We start from the raw sequence: 23,795 nt of genomic DNA on the forward strand, positions 1-23,795 counted from the left end.
GTGGGAAAAGTACAAAGAAATCGAAAGGTGACGTCACAGCCAAGAGGGTAAGTGATTGGCTGATGATTGGTGAGTAGTTTTTCTTTTCTTTTCCTTATCGGTAGGTAACCTTTATCATTGTTGTTACCAAATTAAGTTAATCTAAGGGTTAAGTCATGGCAGGAGAGCTCGGACACGTGTTATGCTCCTACTGTGCTATGTGGGGACTCAGGGACACTTCCAGTGTCACTGACAACTGCATGTGCAGGAAGTGTGTCCTCCTGCAGCTCCTGACAGCCTGCATTGCGGCACTGGAGCTGTGGGTAGATTCACTCTGGAGCATCCGCGATGCTGAGGATATCGTGAATAGCACATTTAGTGAGTTGGTCAGACCGCAGATAAAGATTACACAGCCAGATAGGGAATGGGTGACCAACAGGAAGAGCAGTGGAAGGAATGTAGTGCAGAGGTCCCCTGCGGTCATCCCCCTCCAAAACAGATACACCATTTTGGGTATTGTTGGGGGAGATGTCTTATCAGGGGAAGGCAGCAGCAGCCAATTTCATGGCACTGTGGGTGGCTCTGCTGCACAGGGCAGGAAAAAGAGTGGGAGCGCAATAGTGGTAGGGGATTCTATTGTAAGGGGAATAGATAGACGTTTCTGCGGCCGCAATCGAGACTCCAAGATAGTAAGTTACCTCACTGGTGCAAGGGTCAAGGATGTCTCGGAGCAGTTGCAGGACATTTTGGAGCAGGAGGGTGAACAGCCAGCTGTCGTGGTGCATATAGGTACCAATGATATAGGTAAAAAATGGGATGAGGTCCTCCAAGATGAATTTAGGGAACATGGAGTTAAATTAAAAAGTAGGCCCTCAAAGGTAGTAATCTCAGGATTGCTACCAGTGCCACGTGCTAGTCAGAGTAGGAATCGCAGGATAGTTCAGATGAATACGTGGCTTGAGGAGTGGTGCAGAAGGGAGGGATTCAAATTCCTGGGGCATTGGAACCGGTTCTGGGGGAGGTGGGACCAGTACAAACTGGACGGTCTGCACCTGGGCAGGACCGGAACCAATGTCCTAGGGGGAGTGTTTGCTAGTGCTGTTGGGGAGGGGTTAAACTAATATGGCAGGGGGGGGTCGGAACCTATGCAGGGAGACAGAGGGAAGTAGAATGGGGGCAGAAGCAAAAGATAGAAGAAAAGTGAAAGTGGAGGGCAGAGAAACCCAATGCAAAAATCAAAAATGGCCACATTACAGCAAAATTCCAAAAGGGCAAAGTGTTTTAAAAAGACAAACCTGAAGGCTCTGTGCCTCAATGTGAGGAGTATTCGCAATAAGGTGGACAAATTAACTGCGCAGACAGGTAACGGTTACGATGTGATTGGCATCACGGAGACATGGCTCCAGGGTGATCAAGGCTGGAAACTCAACATCCAGGGGTATTCAACATTCAGGAAGGATAGACAGAAAGGAAAAGGAGGTGGGGTAGCGTTGCTGGTTAAAGAGGAAATAAACACAATAGTAAGGAAGGACATTAGCTTGGATGATGTGGAATCTGTATGGATGGAACTGCGGAATAAAGGTACAGCAGTTATCATGGGTGACTTTAATCTACATATAAATTGGGCTAACCAAACTGGTAGCAATACAGTGGAGGAGGATTTCCTGGAGTGTATTAGGGATTGTTTTATAGACCAATGCGTTGAGGAACTAACTAGAGGGCTGGCCATCCTAGATTGGGTGATGTGTAATGAGAAAGGACTAATTAGCAATCTTGTTGTACGAGGCCCCTTGGGGAAGAGTGAACATAATATGGTAGAATTCTTTATTAAGATGGAGAGCGATACAGTTAATTCAGAGACTAGGGTCCTGAACTTAAGGAAAGGTAACTTTGATGGTATGAGGTGTGAATTGGCTAGAATATACTGGCAAATGATACTTAAAGGTTTGACGGTGGATAGGCAATGGCAAACATTTAAAGACCACATGGATGAACTTCAACAATTGTGCATCCCTGACTGGAATAAAAATAAAATGTGGAAGGTGGCTCAACCGTGGCTAACAAGGGAAATTAAAGATAGTGTTAAATCCAAGGAAGAGGCATATAAATTGGCCAGAACAAGCAGCAAACCTGAGGACTGGGAAAAATTTAGAATTCAGCAGAGGAGTACAAAGGGTTTAATTAGGAGGGGGAAAATAGAGTATGAGAGGAGGCTTGCTGGGAACATAAAAACTGACTGCAAAAGCTTCTATGGATATGTGAAGAGAAAAAGATTAGTGAAGACAAACTGATAGAGAATTCAAGCAGGCTGCAGAGTTGAGAAAATGCCGACCCCAGTCACAGACCCTTGCCTACGTGAGAGCTGGCACATTGCATTAAGCCATCAATCAACTTGATATTTCAGGACTTTAGGCTGGGAGCCAATTATGGGCTAACAACACAGACTGTTGAATCGGTTGAGCCAATAAGGTCAAAGGAGGCGAGCTTACTATTGTAAATTGATCCAGGTGTAAGTACAGCCATTTTAAGCCATGTGCTTCAGAACAAAGAGCTGGAACCCTGCCAAGGTTCTGTTGCTGCTGCTGGAATAAAGTTACTTTAAATCTACAACTGGAATTCGCATCTCATTGAGAATTAAGAGATCTAACAATTTTGGCGTCACGAACAGGATCGCTGAGGGAAGAAACTGAATTTTGGACATCGGACCTACACACTGAGGTAAGGACTCCTCTTTATAAAAGTCCTCGATCGATTGTGTAAATTCACCTCCCCTTCTACGCGATTCCAAAAGCCTCCGGTTTGCGAACCCTCCGGTTGGTAATTGGCTCGAGGTCCCATAGACGTCTAAACTTCGGTGGTGTGTTCGTTAATTCATCACCGACCCACTGATCGGCTGGAAAGCCTACGACTCGAGACCCCAGTAAAGAAATTAGTACTATGGCAGCAGAAGATAAGAACAAAGAATTGCCTACAACTGTTAAAGGTAGGCAGGCACCACCTGAGGTTTCGATAGATGAAATCCTCCAACAGTTGAAAGAATACATAGAGCAACAATTCAACTTAATTAAACCTGTATTAAGATCGAACAAAAGTACCGAACCTCCAAAGGACAATGGTCCTTGGACAAGATCAAAAAGGTCTGGGGAAAAACGACCCGTATGAAAAATAAAGAGTGAACGCGATGGTCCCTAGCTGTTATGGGACAGATCCGACAGCGGAATGCAATTATGATGCAGTCCCGACATGATAGGGACCTGACCAGTACAAAGGACCAATTGCAAGCGGTTTGTGAACAACTGAGACAGAAAAAACTTGAACTTGAAAAGTTGTAAGTGGAAGTTAAAGATCTTAAAGGTGAAATTAAAGAATGGAAAAAATCATTAGGTCAAGAGACAGTAATAGGAAAAGGGAAATGTGTCGGTCAATTTCCAGGGTACCCATGTTTGGATAAATTAAAAGCGCAAACCCGAAGACACGACCGAGGAATAGATACGAATTCTGAATCCTCTGACGATACAGGGTCGGAGGATGAAGAATTAGGGGTGCGCTTTGCCCCGTTTAAAAAAAGACGAGTTGTAGTCAAATCAGAAGAGACTGCGGATGAGGGCGGAACCAAAAAAATGAAGAAAAGGCTGTATGAAAAACACTTAGTTCATGATCCGGCAGACCCAGAGAAAATTGATAAATGGTCCAAGGAATTGCCCAATCCAAAGAAAGGGGGAGTAAAAACGTGGGACCAATTGGACTGCTTAAGAAATATATATCAACTTCATCCCTGGGACGGAGTGCAAATTTTGACCATAATGGTGCCAAAAACACAGGGAAGAAAATTGCACGACAAGGTTGAAGAAGCTTTGGGGCAGGATGAGCAAGAATTAGATGCAGGGTGGGAGGCGATTAAACACTAGCTGCAAGCCTTCAATCCAGCTAAGACAGACTGGGGAAAAATTGCAGCCTGCCAACAGAAAGGAACAGAGGAGGTTCCTGGAGTATGACGAGCGGCTTAGATGCACGTGGCTAGAACATTCGGGTATGAACAATACGGATGAGTAAATGGATGAACAAGTGTTTGGACCCCTGAAAGCAGCTTTTGTGGCAGGTCTAAAGCCAGAACTGTCCAAAATGCTTAAGGTAGTGTTACTGGACTGGGAAGGTAGAGGAACTACCTTTGCAGCATTGGTGGATCGATGTAACCAATTAGACAGAGTATGGGAGCTAAAGTCCGAGCTGTGCAGGCTATGGGATGGAAATCCCAGGATTCCGATAAACAGTCATGAGGAAAATTACCTGGAAAATGTCGTTATTGTGGGAAAGAAGGTCACTGGGCCAAGACGTGCAGGGTGAAACAGTAAGATCATGGCTGGGGAAGAGGACGCAGCCAGGGATACAATTCAGCCAACAAACCAGGCTTGTCACAAGATAACGACCTCATAGAAGCATTTAAGCGACTGACAATACAACAACAGAAAGAGTTACTTGGGATAGCAAAAAACGATTAGAGCCCGCCCTGCCCCCCCTCCTCGCACTAATACAACAGAGGGGAGATGGGCTATATATAACTGTGAGGGTGGGCGATAAGGATGTGGACTGTCTTTTAGACACAGGAGCAGAATTAACATGCCTACCCCTACAATATGGAGACTCTTTGCCGTTGGATGGTAGGTCACGTACAGCCTATGGAGTTGGGGGCCATAAAATGGAAATTAAAAGGACAACACCGGTACTTATAGGGCTGGGTCCACATGAACTAACCACGCCGATCTGGATAGGCCCAGTAGATCAACCCCTTTTGGGAATGGATGTCCTAATCCAAATAGATTCATCGTTGCATTTCGAGGATGGTCGGGTGGCATGGTCAATTAGAACTTTGAAGAAAGAAGAATTGAAGGAACACCCGATATGGGCTAAAGATAAGAATGATTGTGGCCGACTCCAGATGGAGCCTGCGTCATTTACAGGGACCAAGCCTCCATGCACTAAACAGTATCCCATCAGTCCAACTGCCATTGTGGGAATCTTACCGGTTATTCAGCAATTGGAGAAACAAGGGGTGCTTATTAAAACGCATAGCTCCTCCAATAGCCCCGTGTGGCCGGTACAGAAATCTAATGAAACTTGCCGTTGGACCGTCGATTATAGGAAAGCTAACCAGTGTATTGATCAAAAGCTCCTTTGGTCGCAGATCCCTCCACCATTTTTAATGCCCTCAAACCGGAACATAAATATTTATTGGTTATAGAGATGGCCAACGGATTTTGGTCGGTGCCTCTGGTACCGGAGTTTCGACAGTGGTTTGCTTTCACGGTCCAAGGACAACATAGAAACATAGAAAATAGGTGCATGAGTAGGCCATTCGGCCCTTCTAGCCTGCACCGACATTCAATGAGTTCATGGCTGAACATGCAACTTCAGTACCCCATTCCTGCTTTCTCGCCATACCTCTTGATTCCCCCTAGTAGTAAGGACATCATCTAACTCCTTTTTGAATATATTTAGTGAATTGGCCTCAACAACTTTCTGTGGTAGAGAATTCCACAGGTTCACCACTCTCTGGGTGAAGAAGTTTCTCCTCATCTCGGTCCCAAATGGCTTACCCCTTATCCTTAGACTGTGACCCCTGGTTCTGGACTTCCCCAACATTGGGAACATTCTTCCTGCATCTAACCTGTCTAAACCCATCAGAATTTTAAACGTTTCTTTGAGGTCCCCTCTCATTCTTCTGAACTCCAGTGAATACAAGCCCAGTTGATCCAGTCTTTCTTGATAGGTCAGTCCCGCCATCCCGGGAATCAGTCTGGTGAACCTTCGCTGCACTCCCTCAATAGCGAGAATGTCCTTCCTCAAGTTAGTAGACCAAAACTGCACACAATACTCCAGGTGTGGCCTCACCAAGGCCCTGTACAACTGTAGCAACACCTCCCTGCCCCTGTACTCAAATCCCCTCGCTATGAAGGCCAACATGCCATTTGCTTTCTTAACCTCCTGCTGTACCTGCATGCCAACCTTCAATGACTGATGTACCATGACACCCAGATCTCTTTGCACCTCCCCTTTTCCTAATCTGTCACCATTCAGATAATAGTCTGTCTCTCTGTTTTTACCACCAAAGTGGATAACCTCACATTTATCCACATTATACTTCATCTGCCATGCATTTGCCCACTCACCTAACCGATCTACAGTCATCCACAGTCATCCAATATGGAGACAATATCCTGCGAGCTTCAAACACGGAAGAACAGCATGGACAGCTGGACCACCTTTGGCTGAAAGGACATAAAGCCAGCATCGACAAAGCACAAATATCCCAAGAAGAGGTTGTATACCTGGGACAAAAAATTTCACAAGGAAAGAGAGAACTTACCCAGGATAGAACGGCAGCCATTTGGGCTGCTAAAAAACCCACCACTATTCAGGAACTAAGATCTTTTTTGGGATTGTGTAACTTTAACAGAAATTGGATTGACTCCTTCACACAGCTTGCTCAGCCATTGAATGATATCTTAAAGGGAAAACATGCCTCTAAAGAAGCCATCACCCTCACTAAGGAACAGCAAGAGGCCTTCCTGAGTTTGAAAAAGGCTTTGTGTTCGGCACCGGCTCTGGGAATCGCCGACAGTGGTAAGCCGTTTACCCTGTTTGTCCATGAGAAAGAAGGATATATGACAGCTATACTGACACAAGAACATGGGGATCGGCAAAGACCTATTGGCTATTATTCAGCAAAACTGGATGTGGTAGCCCTCGGATGGGGAAGTTGCCTAAGGGCCATGGAAGCTACATGTCGAGCGGTAATGACCATTGCGGGTCTAGTCCTCGACCAAAAGCTGATGGTCAAGTGTCCCCACACTGTACACGCTTTGCTGTCTTTGAAAAGAATGTCTCAGGTGACGGCAGCTAGATGGACCCGCTGGACAGCAGTTTTGAAAGCTCCTAATCTCTATATCGTCCGGGCCAGCCCGGTTAATCCCGCAACTATGCTCCCGATGTCAGAATCAAGGGAGCAAGAGGGGGGAGAATGTGAAGAGCATGACTGCGTGGAGATTTTGAAAGAAACAGAAGAAGCAACCTTAGCAGCAGAGGAGCCTCTGCACAACCCAGACCTCATCCTGTTTTCAGATGGTTCCTCGTTTGTGGACAATGGTACCAGAAAAGCAGGATGGGCAGTTACAACCTTTTATGAGGTAGTGGCAAAAGGATGTTTACCCTCAGGAACGTCAGCACAACAGGCCGAGTTACGGGCCCTGTCAGAAGTATGTCGAATAGCAGAAGGACAGACAGCTAATGTCTACACAGATCCGTGTTATGCTTTTGGTCTGTTATGCTGCTGGTACACCTATCCGAAATGGAAAAGAAGTCCGAGACTTGCTGGAGGCCATACAATTACCTCAGGAAGTGTCCATCCTGAAGTGTAAGGCCCATACCAAGGAAAATACCACGGAAGCACAGGGAAATGCCCGAGCCGACCAGGCAGCTAAAGATGCCGCTTCACAGGGCGTCCCCCAGAAGAACCAACACAGATGTGCAGATTGAAAGCACTCAGGACTCTGACACGAGACCTTCAAACAATGCAAGGCGAGTGTTCCCGAGAGGAAAAATGGACATGGATTGAGGCAGGAATTAAGCTATGTGAAGATGGTGTCTGGAGACAAAGAGCTACCGACAAGCCAGTCGCGCCACAAGCGCTTCTGCCTTTTTTAGCCCAACAGATCCACTCGTGGGGACACTTGGCCTCACAACAGATGACGGCACAGTTCCAGAAAAGCTGGTGGGGTCGGGGATTTTAAAAAAGCTGGTAGCAGACCGTTGTGTGGTCTGCCAGAAAAATAATTCTGGACCCACCATGGTAATGCCCCAACTGAGGCCCCCTGCCCCTGTCGGACCATTCCAGCATCTGCAGGTTGATATATATCTCTTCCTTTATGCCAAGGATACACTAACATTCTTGTCATGGTTGACAGATTCTCTAGATGGGTAGAAGCTGTCCCAACTAAAAGAGCCACAGCCAATCACACTGCAAAGGTCTTGTGTAAGGATTACATTCCCTGATGGGGAGTCCCGAGTAGCATTGGCTCAGATCAGGGAACACACTTCACAGGTGCTGTCTGACAAGAAGTCTGTAGGTTACTGAACATTACGTGGGATTTACACTGTCTTTATCATCCACAATCATCAGGACAAGTAGAGCGAATGAATCGAACTCTGAAACAACAGTTTGCCAAATATCACCAAGAAGGAACACCATGGCCCCAGGCACTAGGCACTACCAATAGTGCTTTGTAGCATTCAGGCAACCCCAAACAGAACTACAGGTCTAAGCCCATTTGAAATTATAACAGGAAGACCCATGTCCTGCCAGGAACTATCGATTTACGGAAAGCTGATGTTCACTTAATGAGTGACACTTTGTTATCATACTGTCAGAACCTAACCAATGCTATTAGTTCTGTTTCCCGACAGGTATCGGCAGCTTGGGGTAATCCACCCGAAGGAGGACACGACATCATTCCGGGAGTCAGGGTGTATGTGAAAAAGTTGCATAAAGAACCTTTGGGTGCCAAGTGGGAGGGACCTTACCAAGTGTTATTGACCGCCCAGGCAGCTGTTAAAGTCCAAGGAAAGAAAGCCTGGATCCACGCCTCACACGTTAAACGAGCACCTGTAACTGAAGCTGAAATCTGATAAGGACAATTACTTTTTGCCAAAATGTATAAATTTACTGTACTACTGACTGTAGGTATTCTAGGCATTTGCCTACTTCTTACTAGCCGACCCTCTGCACCAAAGAGAAATAGTAGAGTACCCAGGGAACTATATGTAAATATCTTTTTATATATGTCATACGTTTATGCCAAACAAGGTAACATTTCCAGTTGTTGGGTGTGTGCGCATACTCGTATTCACTCAAAGGGAGGGATTCCCTTGAGGCCAATTCCCTTGAATATCTCGGAAATGGCTGAGTGGATAATTAATCAAAACAAAACAGGCAATGCGTTTCAGGATACTGAAAACTGGGCACGTAAATGGAAGTCAGCAGATTACAATCTGACTACCTTTGAAGGGGGATACCAACCGTGGTACAATAATTCCAAACGGCCCCCATTTTCTGTTATCACTAATACAACTGGGATAGGAAGACCGGGGGAATCGGTCTGTCTGATTAGAAACATCAAAGGAGGCCAAAATATGGGGTATAGTAACTGCTCCCGGAATTATAATATAATCAAGCCATGGAACCATCCAAACTGGGCCGATGTGGGAATTCTTAACGTAACGGGGATTCTGAATAAAACAGATCGAAAAGCCTGGACAGGCCCCTGACAAAGAAACAGCTAACCTTCATTGCCTATTGGGTGTGTGGCCACAAGGCCGACCCTTGGCTGCCCCAGAATTGGACAGGATCCTGCTATTTAGCCTATATTGTGCCATATATGTATCATATATGTTAGTGGGAGTTGTGTACAGACCTCCAAACAGTAGTAGTGATGTTGGGGAGGGCATCAAACATGAAATTAGGGGTGCGTGCAATAAAGGTGCAGCAGTTATAATGGGTGACTTTAATATGCACATAGATTGGGCTAACCAAACTGGAAGCAATACGGTGGAGGAGGATTTCCTGGAGTGCATAAGGGATGGTTTTTTGGACCAATATGTCGAGGAACCAACTAGGGGGGAGGCCATCTTAGACTGGGTGTTGTGTAATGAGAGAGGATTAATTAGCAATCTCGTTGTGCGAGGCCCCTTGGGGAAGAGTGACCATAATATGGTGGAATTCTGCATTAGGATGGAGAATGAAACAGTTAATTCAGAGACCATGGTCCAGAACTTAAAGAAGGGTAACTTTGAAGGTATGAGGCGTGAATTGGCTAGGATAGATTGGCGAATGATACTGAAGGGGTTGACTGTGGATGGGCAATGGCAGACATTTAGAGACTGCATGGATGAACTACAACAATTGTACATTCCTGTCTGTCGTAAAAATAAAAAAGGGAAGGTGGCTCAACCGTGGCTATCAAGGGAAATCAGGGATAGCATTAAAGCCAAGGAAGTGGCATACAAATTGGCCAGAAATAGCAGAGAACCCGGGGACTGGGAGAAATTTAGAACTCAGCAGAGGAGGACAAAGGGTTTGATTAGGGCAGGGAAAATGGAGTACGAGAAGAAGCTTGCAGGGAACATTAAGACGGATTGCAAAAGTTTCTATAGATATGTAAAGAGAAAAAGGTTAGTAAAGACAAACGTAGGTCCCCTGCAGTCAGAATCAGGGGAAGTCATAACGGGGAACAAAGAAATGGCGGACCAATTGAACAAGTACTTTGGTTCGGTATTCACTGAGGAGGACACAAACAACCTTCCGGATATAAAAGGGGTCGGAGGGTCTAGTAAGGAGGAGGAACTGAGGGAAATCCTTATTAGTCGGGAAATTGTGTTGGGGAAATTGATGGGATTGAAGGCCGATAAATCCCCAGGGCCTGATGGACTACATCCCAGAGTACTTAAGGAGGTGGCCTTGGAAATAGTGGATGCATTGACAGTCATTTTCCAACATTCCATTGACTCTGGATCAGTTCCTATGGAGTGGAGGGTAGCCAATGTAACCCCACTTTTTAAAAAAGGAGGGAGAGAGAAAACAGGGAATTACAGCCTGACATCGGTAGTGGGTAAAATGATGGAATCAATTATTAAGGATGTCATCGCAGTGCATTTGGAAAGAGGTAATATGATAGGTCCAAGTCAGCATGGATTTGTGAAAGGGAAATCATGCTTGACAAATCTTCTGGAATTTTTTGAGGATGTTTCCAGTAGTGTGGACAAGGGAGAACCAGTCGATGTGGTATATTTGGACTTTCAGAAGGCTTTCGACAAGGTCCCACACAAGAGATTAATGTGCAAAGTTAAAGCACATGGGATTGGGAGTAGTGTGCTGACATGGATTGAGAACTGGTTGTCAGACAGGAAGCAAAGAGTAGGAGTAAATGGGGACTTTTCAGAATGGCAGGCAGTGACTAGTGGGGTACCGCAAGGTTCTGTGCTGGGGCCCCAGCTGTTTACACTGTACATTAATGATTTAGACGAGGGGATTAAATGTAGTATCTCCAAATTTGCGGATGACACTAAGTTGGGTGGCAGTGTGAGCTGCAAGGAGGATTCTATGAGGCTGCAGAGCGACTTGGATAGGTTAGGTGAGTGGGCAAATGCATGGCAGATGAAGTATAATGTGGATAAATGTGAGGTTATCCACTTTGGTGGTAAAAACAGAGAGACAGACTATTATCTGAATGGTGACAGATTAGGAAAAGGAGAGGTGCAACGAGACCTGGGTGTCATGGTACATCAGTCATTGAAGGTTGGCATGCAGGTACAGCAGGCGGTTAAGAAAGCAAATGGCATGTTGGCCTTCATAGCGAGGGGATTTGAGTACAAGGGCAGGGAGGTGTTGCTACAATTGTACAGGGCCTTGGTGAGGCCACACCTGGAGTATTGTGTACAGTTTTGGTCTCCTAACCTGAGGAAGGACATTCTTGCTATTGAGGGAGTGCAGCGAAGGTTCACCAGACTGATTCCCGGGATGGCGGGACTGACCTATCAAGAAAGACTGGATCAACTGGGCTTGTATTCACTGGAGTTCAGAAGAATGAGAGGGGACCTCATAGAAACGTTTAAAATTCTGACGGGGTTAGACAGGTTAGATGCAGGAAGAATGTTCCCAATGTTGGGGAAGTCCAGAACCAGGGGACACAGTCTAAGGATAAGGGGGAAGCCATTTAGGACTGAGATGAGGAGGAATTTCTTCACCCAGAGAGTGGTGAACCTGTGGAATTCTCTACCACAGAAAGTTGTTGAGGCCAATTCACTAAATATATTCAAAAAGGAGTTAGATGAAGTCCTTACTACTAGGGGAATCAAGAGGTATGGTGAGAAAGCAGGAATGGGGTACTGAAGTTGCATGTTCAGCCATGAACTCATTGAATGGCGGTGCAGGCTAGAAGGGCCGAATGGCCTACTCCTGCACCTATTTTCTATGTTTCTATGTTTCTATATAAAGTCACTGTCAGAACATTTACACCGTCCTAAGAGAGCTATCACAGAAACAGAGAGGTTCTTTGCCATTCTGATCCTCAGGTATGGGACCGCCAGACTGGCAAGGGAATCCATTAACATGGCATCCGTTGTGGAATGGGTAGCCAATGATACCTCAGAGGCCCAAGTTAAAATCAATGCAGAAATGGTAGCAATCCACACAGTAGCCCTACAGAATAGACTGGCCCTTGACTACATCCTGGCTGACAAGGGAGGTACTTGCACCCTACTCGGAACTGAGTGTTGCACGTATATCCCAGATAGCTCCGAAGAAATTACCCACTTAGTGGAGCATATCCAAAAGGAGGTAGAAAAACTTAAGCAAGCCCCATCATTCACTTTGTGGAGTGGAGGCACTGAATGGCTAGGTTCAATAGGAACTTCATTGGTGGAAGGTTTAATTCTATTCATTTTACTTTTATATTGTTTGTTTATGTTGATTAAATGTTGTTGCAACCAGGCAGCTGTAGCTGCTGTCCCGCAGGTGAGACACCTTGCAGGTCCCAGCAGACCATCTGTACGTGGCACAGGGGTATGTTATGCTTAAGGGAAGGTTGTTTATGGGTTGAATTAAGATATTGATTTGGATTAAATTGGAATGAGGTTAATTAACCCAGTAACACCAGACTTCCATTGTGGCCATGATGGAATTCGGGTTGGTGTAAATTTGTGTGGAAGCTACTAGTCCGGACATGTGGCGAAACACATCAACAAATTTTAGAAGGAAACTCTATTAACATGTATGAAATTATTTTGTAGAATGTTTAACCAGTGATACCTGATGTTTTATGATTCAGTTTATGAAAGAATCAAAGGGGGGATTGATAGAGAATTCAAGCAGGCTGCAAAGTTGAGAAAACACAGACCCCAGTAACAGATTCCTGCCATCAATCAACTTGATATTTCAGGACTTTAGGCTGGGAGCCAATTGTGGGCTAACAACACAGACTGTTGAATCGGTTGAGCCAATAAGGTCAAAGGAGGCGAGCTTACTATTGTAAATTGATCCAGGTATAAGTACAGCCATGTGCTTCAGAACAAAGAGCTGGAACCCTGCCAAGGTTATGTTGCTGCTGCTGGAATAAAGTTACTTTAAATCTACAACTGGAATTCGCATCTCATTGAGAATTAAGAGATCTTACACAAACGTAGGTCCCTTGCAGTCAGATTCAGGTGAATTTATAATGGGGAACAAAGAAATGGCAGACCAGTTGAACTAATACTTTTGTTCTGTCTTCACAAAGGAAGATGCAAATAACATTCCGAAAGCACTAGGGGGCCAAGTGTCTAGAGAGAAGGAGGAACTGAAGGATATCCTTATTAGGCGAGAAATTGTGTTTGGGAAATTGATGGGATTGAAGGCCGATAAATCCCCGGGGCCTGATAGTCTGCATCCCAGAGTACTTAAGGAAGTGGCTCTAGAAATAGTGGATGCATTGGTGATCATTTTCCAACAGTCTATCAACTCTAGATCAGTTCCTATGGACTGGAGGGTAGCTAATGTAACACAAGGGTGCGAGAAAACGGTTAATTATAGACCGGTTAGCCTGACATCAGTTGTGGAGAAAATGTTGGAATCAGTTATTAAAGATGAAAGAGCGGCGCATTTGGAAAGCAGTGACAGGATCTGTCCAAGTCAGCATGGATTTATGAAAGGGAAATCATGCTTGACAAATCTTCTGGAATTTTTTGAGGATGTAACTGGTAGAATGGACAAGGGAGAACCAGTGGATGTGGTGTATTTGGACTTTCAAAAGTCCTTTGACAAGGTCCCACACAAGAGATTAGTGTGCAAAATTAAAGCACATGGTATTGGGGGTAATGTACTGATGTGGATAGAGAACTGGTTGGCAGACAGGAAGCAGAGAGTCGGGATAAACGGGTCCTTTTCAGAATGGCAGGCAGTGACTAGTGGGGTGCTGGAGGGCTCAGTGCTGGGACCCCAGCTCTTTACAATATACATTAATGATTTGGATGAAGGAATTGAGTGTAATATCTCCAAGTTTGCAGACAACACTAAACTGGGTGGCAGTGTGAGCTGTGAGGAGGATGCTTAGAGGCTGCAGGGTGAATTGGACAGGTTAGGTGAGTGGGCAAATGCATGGCAGATGCAGTATAATGTGGTCTGAAGGGGGAGGGAAGCTCTTCTATCATTTTGCCCCACGGGATGTTTTACTACATTAAAGGCGCGATATAAATTCAAGTTGTTGTGTGTATCCAATCATTTGCATAGCGCTCTTTCTCTCACTACTTTTATTGCACGATTACTTTGAGGCAATTGATGAAAATGACGGGAGTTTTGTTGTCGGAAATAGTGCAGTAATTAATGATTATTCATCATACTCTATAATATATATTTATATATAATCCATCAGACGATAGTCATTTGCTCAAACTCCCGGCCCATAGTGTTACTCGGAGTGAGGTGACACCAGTTGTTACCGAGTGAAACATTAGCTCTTACTTTGAGTTTTGTTCAGCGTTACTTCGGCACCAAAACTCACCGTCATGTTCGGGTATCTCCGAGCTCGGGTCAGAGCGTCGCTTTTGTGCCGGTGACATCCGACACTTCTGGGCTCTTATGTTTGCAGCCTCCGTTTACTCAGCACTGTCTGTATTTGGGGAGGGGTGTTCCGGGACCCAGGGCTTGGCCACTGAAGCCCATTGCTGCCTGTATTTGGTTGTATTTAGTTAACTGAAGGCACTGATCAAATGCTCGACCTAAATCGCTCACCTTTCACTTTAGGTTAACATGACATCGGAGACCCGTAAGTTGTATTGATCTTTCGGAGTTTATTCGGACGGTAAATCCTTTCCTGCCGTTGTATTACACAACCGTCTCGTCACTTTAACACCGCCTCAGACTTACAAAGCACAATTTTGTGCCCTTGACCGCTATCTATAACAGGCTAGAGGCTAAAGTATATTAACGTTAAATAAACTGCTCAATGACAATTAATCTGATCACAATTTGCTTGTTTAATAATGTTCGAATAACACTGTACAACAACACAGATTTTACTGGGACAATGTAGACATAGATCAATCAGTTTGCCTGGAAACATTTTAAATACAATACAGAATAATACAAACTAAAGCACATTTCAGTCTGTCGAGCCTGTGTTCAATAAATTACACGTTTCAAAACATCCAACTTTTCAATTTTCAAACTCAGCTTCTGCTTAATCTTTTCTCGTCACTTTCATAAAGTTTGAAAACTCCAATAACAGCATTTTACTAAACATATGTTCACAAATTCTCATTGTTAATAAATATAGCGACTGAAAAATTGTTTCCAGAGTGGGTCTGAAATTCAGCCTCCCGATAAGGCCTCTGCCCGCTGGAAAGCGGTGGCCATGTGGTGGTGTCAAATGGCCGCCAATTTTTGGTCGATTGGACGCCGCTCACAAAATTCTCCTCGGGATTTTTCCGGCGGTGACCATATCCACCCCGCTCCCTCCACTTCCACCCCGCTGCTGCCGAAGCCTCCTAAGTGCGTCATCAAAGGGCGCAATGCCAATGTCCTGCCCCAGAAGCAAAATTTAGGTTAGAAAGTCTTCCAGCCCCCGGTCAGTGCCCTCGACAGCTTTTTCTGTCAGTGCACTGTGTTTCAAATGGTGGCCACGGCTGTCATTTTATTTTTTTTCCTGGCCGACTGCTAGATCGGTCCGACAATTGTACCCCCGGGTTCGGCCGCCCCGCCAACAGGCAGCCTTGCACCCGCTCTCGGGTACCAGGCCACTGACTAGGCCGGAACCCTCCCTGGTGGGCCCAGTGGACCCAACTCAAAAAGATGCAGAGCTCGCAGCGGCCCTCCCCTTTAACTGAAGGAGAGAGATGTGACGCACAGCGAGATGATGTCACCAGCCCGGTACTGATGACTGACAGTAACGGAGACTCGGTTCCCGCCCCCACTTCCAACCCCATTATGACCGACTTCTGCCCCACTCGAAAAAAACAACAAAGAGCTGAAATTCGCAAGTTGGGCCACTGCATCCATTGGACAACAAAAACGGGAGGAGTGACCCGTTTCCTGCGGGGGTGAATTTCGCCCACAGTATATATTGTGATGGCCAACTTTACCAACACAGATCTAACCAGACTGCAGAAAGACAGCGTCGATCCCAGCGATCTGTCACCATCAGAATAAAGGGGCTGTGACAGCTCAGTGGGACAAAGACTCTCGGAGATTAAACACATTCTGCAGTTGCTGCAGTTTATATCAGAGGAACATCTTGAAATCCCAGTAGAAGATACAATTTTAGAGCGAGAGGATCAAACATTAGACTACAACACCATCGTACCCAAATCCCCAACCCTCACTGGCAGTGAGCAATCATGGAATGTACCCTTATATTCAATCTTAATCCACACAAATATTATCATAAAGAGTGAAAGGTAAGAAGTATAAATATGAGTAACGTTTGAGGTAACAAGTGATTATTGAAGGCCATTCAAATAGAAAGAAAAATTCAAACTCAGTAAAATTATAAATTGGTTACCGTTCTCTACATTTATATGGCCTCTCTCCTGTGTGGATCCGCTGATGTGTCTGGAGGGTCCCTGCCCGTGAGAAACTCTTTCCACATTCAGTGCATTTATACGACCTCTCTCCGGTGTGGATCCGCTGGTGTCTATGGAGGCTCCCTGAATCTGTGAAACTCTCTCCACATTCCGTACATTTATACGGCCTCTCTCCTGTGTGGATCCGCTGATGTTTACGGAGGCTCCCTGCCCGTGTGAAACTCTTTCCACATTCCGTACATTTATACGGCCTCTCTCCTGTGTGGATCCGCTGGTGTAGGTGAAGATCTCCTGCTTTTTTGTATTCTCTGCTTTGGACAGATTGTGTAAACGATCGCTGCCCACTTTCCCATTGCAAAAGATATTTTGTGCTCGGTGGAGAAGATTGTCCTGCTGACATCTGCCCACCCGATTCAGGATGTCTTCTGATGTGCTTCTGGAGAAAATGTGCAGAAGTAAAAGCAACATTGCAATGAGGGCAAGGATGGCACTCATCTCGGTGCACTTGTTGTCCTGCTGGAGAAGGAAGAAAGAGAAATTGTCAGTGTATTGAAACATCTCAAAGTTTCTTTTGGAAGTACAAATGATTATTTCAGTATTAAAGCAGGGCTCTTAAGATGTTAATTTTGTGAATTTAGAGCCACCTCCTGTGGAAGTGGTGGGGGATCATCAATAGGGCATGTCCATTTAAAGATTACTGTCTAATGTTTCATGGTTCATGTATTCAGTCTGTGAAATCCTCCAAGGAACAAGGTGTACATCAATAATCTTTTCAGTATTGTTATAAACCAGTGTGAAAATCAACTTTGTTAAAACAGGGGAAAGAAAATTAAACAGCAAGTGTTGAATAAAAGAGCAGGGGAGCTGGCTGGGAGTTGCCAGTGACCCCAACAGTGCAATGATGCTCATTGTATCTTTATAAATGCTCAATTATTCAGCTTTCTGATAACATCAATATTCAAAAACTATTTATGTGTATAAAACCCATAAAATGGATAGTAACTATATAATAAGTAGTCTATTTTCCCTGGCATTGGGCAGTCTCAAGTCAAGCAAGGTTAGAGAATGGAGGAATGAGAGTACTGAGGTGTGGAAGGGAGAATGAGGGAGGGGACACAAACAGAAAATGCTGGAAACACTCAGCAGGCCAGGCAGCATCTGTGCTGAGAGAAACAGTTAACGTTTCAGGTCTGAGACCCTTTGTCAGAACTGGAAATGTCAGAGATGTAACAGGTTTGAAGCAGGTGCAGAGGCAGGGAAAGGGGGGAGGGGAGGAATGAACAAAAGGGACGGTCTGTGATCGGGTGGAAGGCAGGAATGATTAAATGTTGCAAATGGGGATGGCAGAATCACAAACAGCTGGTGCCTGAAACAACAGGGACAGAAGTTTCAGACATTTGTAACATTTGCTGCACTGAGGGAGTGCTGCACTGTCAGAGGTGTCATCTTTCAAACCGTGCTGAACTTTGTCCTTGTGTCCTGGCCAATATTTATCCCTCAATCAACATAACAAAAACAGATTATCTGGTCATTATCACATTGCTGTTTGTGGGAGCTTGCTGTGCACAAGTTGACTTGCCACATTACAGCAGTGACTACACTCCAAAAGTACTTCATTGGCTGAAAAGTGCTTTGAGATGTCCGCTGGTCGTGAAGGGCACTATATAAATGCAAGTCTTTCTTGTCTGCCTGTTAAGTTGGACAAGATCAATCCCATCACCAGACCATTTATCTCATTGCTGTTTGTGGGATCTTGCTGTGTGCAAACTGTGCTGCTGCATTAGCCACATAACAACAGTGATTGCACTTCTAAAAGTAAGTCATTGCCTCTAAAGAACTTTGGGACATCCCGAGCACATCAAAAGGGCGATATGATGCAATTCTTTCTTAAGCTGAAAAGTAGCCGGATGATATTTAAGGGAGCAGTTCCTGACCTCAGTGCCTATTGTGTGGGATCATCCTTTGTCTCAGAGACAACAGTGCTAGTGACTGAGGATAATTGACACACTAAAGAGTCACTGTAGAGGGATCAGGAGAGGGATCCCTTGCTGAATTCACCCCTTCCCAGTCCAAGAGTACTCAGGGCAATGATACCGCCTCAACTACTGTCCAGGTCGGGATACTGGGAACCGGTAAAGCCTGTACAAACTTAGTTATACCTGAATCTTTCATTGCTCTCTATCCCCTATTACAAAATAAAAGTCACAGTCAGTCAATGATCATAGAATCACACAGCACAGTAGGGGGCCATTTGGACCATCATGTCTGTGCTGTCTCTTTGCAGAGCTATCCAATCAGTCCCACTCCCCTACTCTTCCCCATAGTCCTGAAATTTTTTCCTTTTCAAGTATATATCCAATTCACTTCTGAAAGTGACTATTGAAGCTGCTTCCACCACTCTGTCAGGCAGTCCGTTGCAGATTCTAACAACTCAAAAAGATTGTTCCTCATCTCCCATGACCTTTTTTGTCTATTCCCTGTGTCCAGTGGATGTGGTGTATTTGGACTTTCAAAAGGCCTTTGACAAGGTCCCACATAAGAGATTGGTGTACAAGATCAAGGTACATGGTATTAGGGCTAATGTACTGGTGTGGATAGAGAATTGGTTGGCAGGCAGGAAGCAGAGAGTCAGGATAAACGGGTCCTTTTCGGAATGGGAGGCAGTAACTAGTGGAGTACCGCAGGGCTCAGTGCTGGGACCCCATCTCTTCACAATGTATATTAATGATTTGGATGAAGGAATTGAGTGTAATATCTCTAAGTTTGCAGATGACACTAAACTGGGTGGCGGTGTGAGCTGTGAGCAGGATGCTAAGAGGCTGCAGGGTGATTTGGACAGGTTTGGAGAGTGGGAAAATGCATGGCAGATGCAGTATAATGTGGATAAATGTGAGGTTATCCACTTTGGTGGCAAAAACACAAAGGCAGAATATTATCTGAATGGCAGCAGATTAGGAAAAGGGGAGGTGCAACGAGACCTGGCTGTCATGGTTCATCAGTCATTGAAAGTTGGCATGCAGGTACAGCAGGTGGTGCAGAAGGCAAATGGCATGTTGGCCTTCATAGCAAGAGGATTTGAGTAGAGGAGCAGGGAGGTCTTACTGCAATTGTATAGCTCCTTGGTGAGGCCACACCTGGAATATTGTGTTCAGTTTTGGTCTCCTAATCTGAGGAAGGACGTTCTTGCTATTGAGGGAGTGCAGCAAAGGTTCACCAGACTGATTCCAGGGATGGCTGGACTGACATATGAGGAGAGACTGGATCAACTGGGCCTTTATACATTGGAGTTTAGAAGGATGAGAGGGAATCTCAGAGAAACGTATAAAATTATAATGGGACGGGACATGTTAGATGCGGGAAGAATGTTCCCGATGTTGGGGAAGTCCAGAACCAGGGGACACAGTCTTAGGATAAGGGGTAGGCCATTTAGGACTGAGATGACGAGAAACTTCTTCACTCAGAGAGTTGTTAACCTGTGGAATTCTCTACCGCAGAGCGTTATTGATGCCAGTTCATTGGATATATTCAAGAGGGAGTTAGGTGTGGCCCTTATGGCTAAAGGGGATCAAGGGGTTTGGAGAGAAAGCGGGAAAGGGGTACTGAGTGAATGATCAGCGATGATCATATTGAATGGTGGTGCAGGCTCTAAGGGCCGAATAGCCTACTCATGCACCTATTTTCTATGTTTTTATGTTCGTGACACACCTGCCAGTGGAAGCAATTTCTCTCTATCTAGTCTTATTAAAACCCACACATTTTTTGAACATCTCTAATAATGCTCCCCTTAACCTTCTCTGCTATAAGGAGAAATATCTCAGCTTCTTTGGTCTCGACACATAACATAAGAACATAAGAATTAGGAGCAGGAGTCGGCCATTCGGCTCCTCCAGCCTGCTCCATTCAGTAAGATCATGGCTGATCTTCGATCTGAACTCCACTTTCCTGCCCGATCTCCACATCACTTGAAACCCCTGGATTAAAACATCTATCTCAGCCTTGAATATGCTCAATGACTCAGCATCCACAGCCCTTTGGGGTAGAGAATTCTAAAGATTCACAACCCTCTGAAGACATTCCTCCTCATCTCAGTCTTAAATGGTCGCCTGCTTATCCTGAGACTGTGCCCCCTAATTCTCGACTCTCCAACCAGGAGAAACTGCCTCTCAGCATCTACCCTGTCACTCCCCCTCAGAATCTGAAATGTTTCAACAAGATCACCTCTCATTCTTCTAAACTCCTGAGAGTACAGACCCAATCTACTCAGTCTCTCCTCAGTGTCAACTGTGGCTCAGTGGGTAGCACACTCGCCTGAGTCAGAAGGTTGCGTGAGTGCTGCACTGTCGGAGGTGCTGTCTATTGGATGAGACATTAAGCCGAGGCCCTGTCTGTTCTGTCAGGTGGGCAACAACAACAACTTGTATCTATATAGCGGCTTTAACATAATAAAACGTCCCAAGGTGCTTCACAGGATGTGTTAAGATAAAACAAACACATTTGACACTGAGCCACATAAGAAATTGCGGCAGACTTGTTCAAAAAAGTAGGTTTTAAGGAGCGTCTTAAAGAAGGAAAGAGAGGCAGAGAGGTATAGGAGGGAGTTCCAGAGCTTGGGGCCCAGGCATGGGCACCAAAGGTTGAGCAGTTATAACCAGGGATGCTCAATTGGTCAGAGTTTGAGGAGTGCAGGCATCTTGGGGGGTTGTGAGGCTGAAGGAGATTACAGAGATAGGGAGGGGCATGGCCATGGAGGGATTTGTTAAGGGATTGACTATTTGGACTGTATTTTTTTCTGTCCTTCTGCACATGCGTCCTGTCACGACTTTGCCCCCGATGCCTCCCGCCCAAACCGGAAGTTCCAGGTCCGGACATGTGGCCCCGAACCGGAAGGAGACCCTGGTGGGGTGGGAGGAGAGAGAGAGGGAGAAAGAGAGAGCGTCTGGGGGTGGGGGGGGGGGGGGCAGCGGTGAGAGAGAGAGCGAGCCTGGGGGTGGGGGGCGGTGAGAGAGAGAGCAAGCCTGGGAGGTGGTTGGAGAGAGAGAGAGCGATCCTGGGGGTGGAGAGAGAGAGAAAGCAAGAGAGAGAGCCTGGGTTGAAGGGGGGTGGGGGGGAAAGAGTAAGAGACTGGGGGTGAGGGGGGAGAGAGAGAGACTGGGGGACGGGGGAGAGAGAAAGCCTTGGGGGATGAGGGGGATTGAGAGAGAGAGCCTGGAAGGCGGAGCTGGCGTGAGAGAGAGCCTGGGGGTGGGGTGAGTGGGGTGGAGAGAGAGCATGGCGGGAGGGAGAGAGAGAGCCTGGGCGGGGAGGTGGAGTGAGTGGGGGATGGATAGAGCGAGAGCCTCGAGGGGAGAGAGAGAGAGAGAGAGTGCCTGGGGGAAAAGAGAAAGATCACTTTGGGGAGAGAGAGAGCCTGGAGGGTAGGCGGGGAGGGAGAGATAGAGAGAGCCTGGGGGAGACAGTGCCTGGGGGAGAGAGTGAGCGAGAGAGCCTGGCGAGAGAGAGAGAGAGATAGAGAGAGACTGGGGGAGAGTATGAGAGAGAGAGCCTGGGGGAGTGAGAGAGAGAGAGAGAAAGAGAGTCTGAGGGAGAGAGAGAGAGAGAGCCTGGGGGATAGATAGAGCGCGCTTTGGGGAGAGAGAGAGAGCTTGGAGGGGAGGGGTGGAGGGAGAGAGAGAGAGAGCCTGGGGTGAGGGAGAGAGAGAGCATGGGGGGAGGGAGAGAGAGAGCCTGGGAGAGAGAGAGAGCGAGCCCGGAGAAGGGGAGGGGAGAGCAAGAGAGGGAGGGGGGAGGGAGTGGTCGAGAGCGACAGGGTGGGGGTGAAGAAAGAGACACGGGGGGATCGGAGGGGAGAGAGGACCTTCCAATCCAGAAGTTACGACACTGTCACTATTCACTTCATACCCAATAAACCCGTTAACAATCCACACACAATACCCCATCTAAGGCGGGGGGAGGGGAGGCAGCACTTGCACTGGGGGTAAGTGACTTTGGCTGGGGGAGGGACACACTTGCGCTGGGGTAAGGGAGTTCAGCTGGCACTTGGTGGTTTCTGGGGAGATCTAACCTCTGTGGCTTCTGGAAGCCAAAGTGGATCGAGTTACAATTTGCAAAGTCAGTGAGAACTTGGGCTGGGCAGTCCCAGTTACACATTCCAGAGAAACTTCAGGGTGTGGCTTATCCTCCAAGGGGACCAATCAGAGACAAGCGTGGCTATTTTTACAGTACAAATAAAAGCATCAATTTGTAAACAAGGATGAGGATTTTGAAATCGAGATATTGCCAATGTAGGTCGGTGAACACAGGAGTAATGGGTGAGTGGGACTTGGTGCGAGTTAGGACATGGGCTGCCGAGTTTTGGAATGAGCTCAAGTTTACGTAGGGTAGAATGTGGGAGTCCAGCGAGGAGTGCACTGGAGTAGTCAAGTCGTGAGGTGACAACGGTATGGATGAGGGTTTTAGCAGCAGATGAGCTGAGGCAGGGGCGGAGACGGGCAATGTTATGGAGGTGGAGAAAGGCGGTTTTAGTTAGGCCACAGATTGTGCCATAGGATCTTTAACTTTTCTATTACTCTTTACTACTAAACATCTTGTTAAACCCCTCTCCCCTGTCTCCACCACACTCACCTCTAATAACAAGTGTGAGGAGCCCATGGACTTCTTTGTCGCAATGATTTAGACCATCCAATCAGCTGCATGTGTCAGTTCCCTTCCTTCCCCAGCCCACCGGGACAAAACTCCTCTGAGGTTCCTCCCTACCCGAGCCCTGAACTCACATCTCTCTCCAGTTTCTCTCTGATCTACCCTCCTGACCTCTCCACGCTCATCTCGTCCATAAGACCCACTTCCTGCTCCCTTGACCCTATGCCCACTAAACTGCTGACCACCCAACTTGCTTTTCTGGCTTCCATGTTAGCCGGCATTGTTGACGGATCTCTCTCCTCAGGTACTGCCCCCTCTCCTTCAATTCTGCCGTCATCACCCTCTCCTCATAAAAACAGTCCTTGACCCCACTGTGCATGCAAGCTGTTGCCGTCGCCGCATGACTTCACCGAATTTTCCGCAGCAACTTTTGCCCTGTTTCTTCCCATTTCACCTGTTGATCTACATCTTCCTGAACATTTCTACTATCCTCTTCACTGTTTACTACATTTCCAAACTTTGTGCCATCTGCAAACTTTGAAATTATGCGCTCAATACACAAGCCCAGATCGTTA

The 23,795-nt window shown here is 46.2% G+C and overlaps 1 protein-coding gene and 1 pseudogene across 1 annotated transcript in view; both read right to left on the reverse strand.

Annotated features, from left to right (window-relative positions):
• LOC139240827 (guanylate-binding protein 1-like) overlaps window positions 1-14,873 on the reverse strand; it is a 71,713-nt pseudogene extending 56,840 nt beyond the window's left edge.
• Window positions 14,874-16,152: 1,279 nt separating this feature from the next.
• The window catches only part of LOC139240786 (zinc finger protein 420-like), a gene marked incomplete at its 5' end in the record, with an annotated part of 77,186 nt that continues 69,543 nt past the window's right edge, over window positions 16,153-23,795 (reverse strand). The window contains one exon of the mRNA XM_070869262.1: window positions 16,153-17,100. Within this exon, the coding sequence (XP_070725363.1) occupies window positions 16,559-17,100 (542 nt within the window). The remainder of the gene's footprint in view (window positions 17,101-23,795) is intronic.

This window comes from Pristiophorus japonicus, chromosome X, assembly GCF_044704955.1.
Source record: "Pristiophorus japonicus isolate sPriJap1 chromosome X, sPriJap1.hap1, whole genome shotgun sequence".
Taxonomy (NCBI): domain Eukaryota; kingdom Metazoa; phylum Chordata; class Chondrichthyes; family Pristiophoridae; genus Pristiophorus; species Pristiophorus japonicus.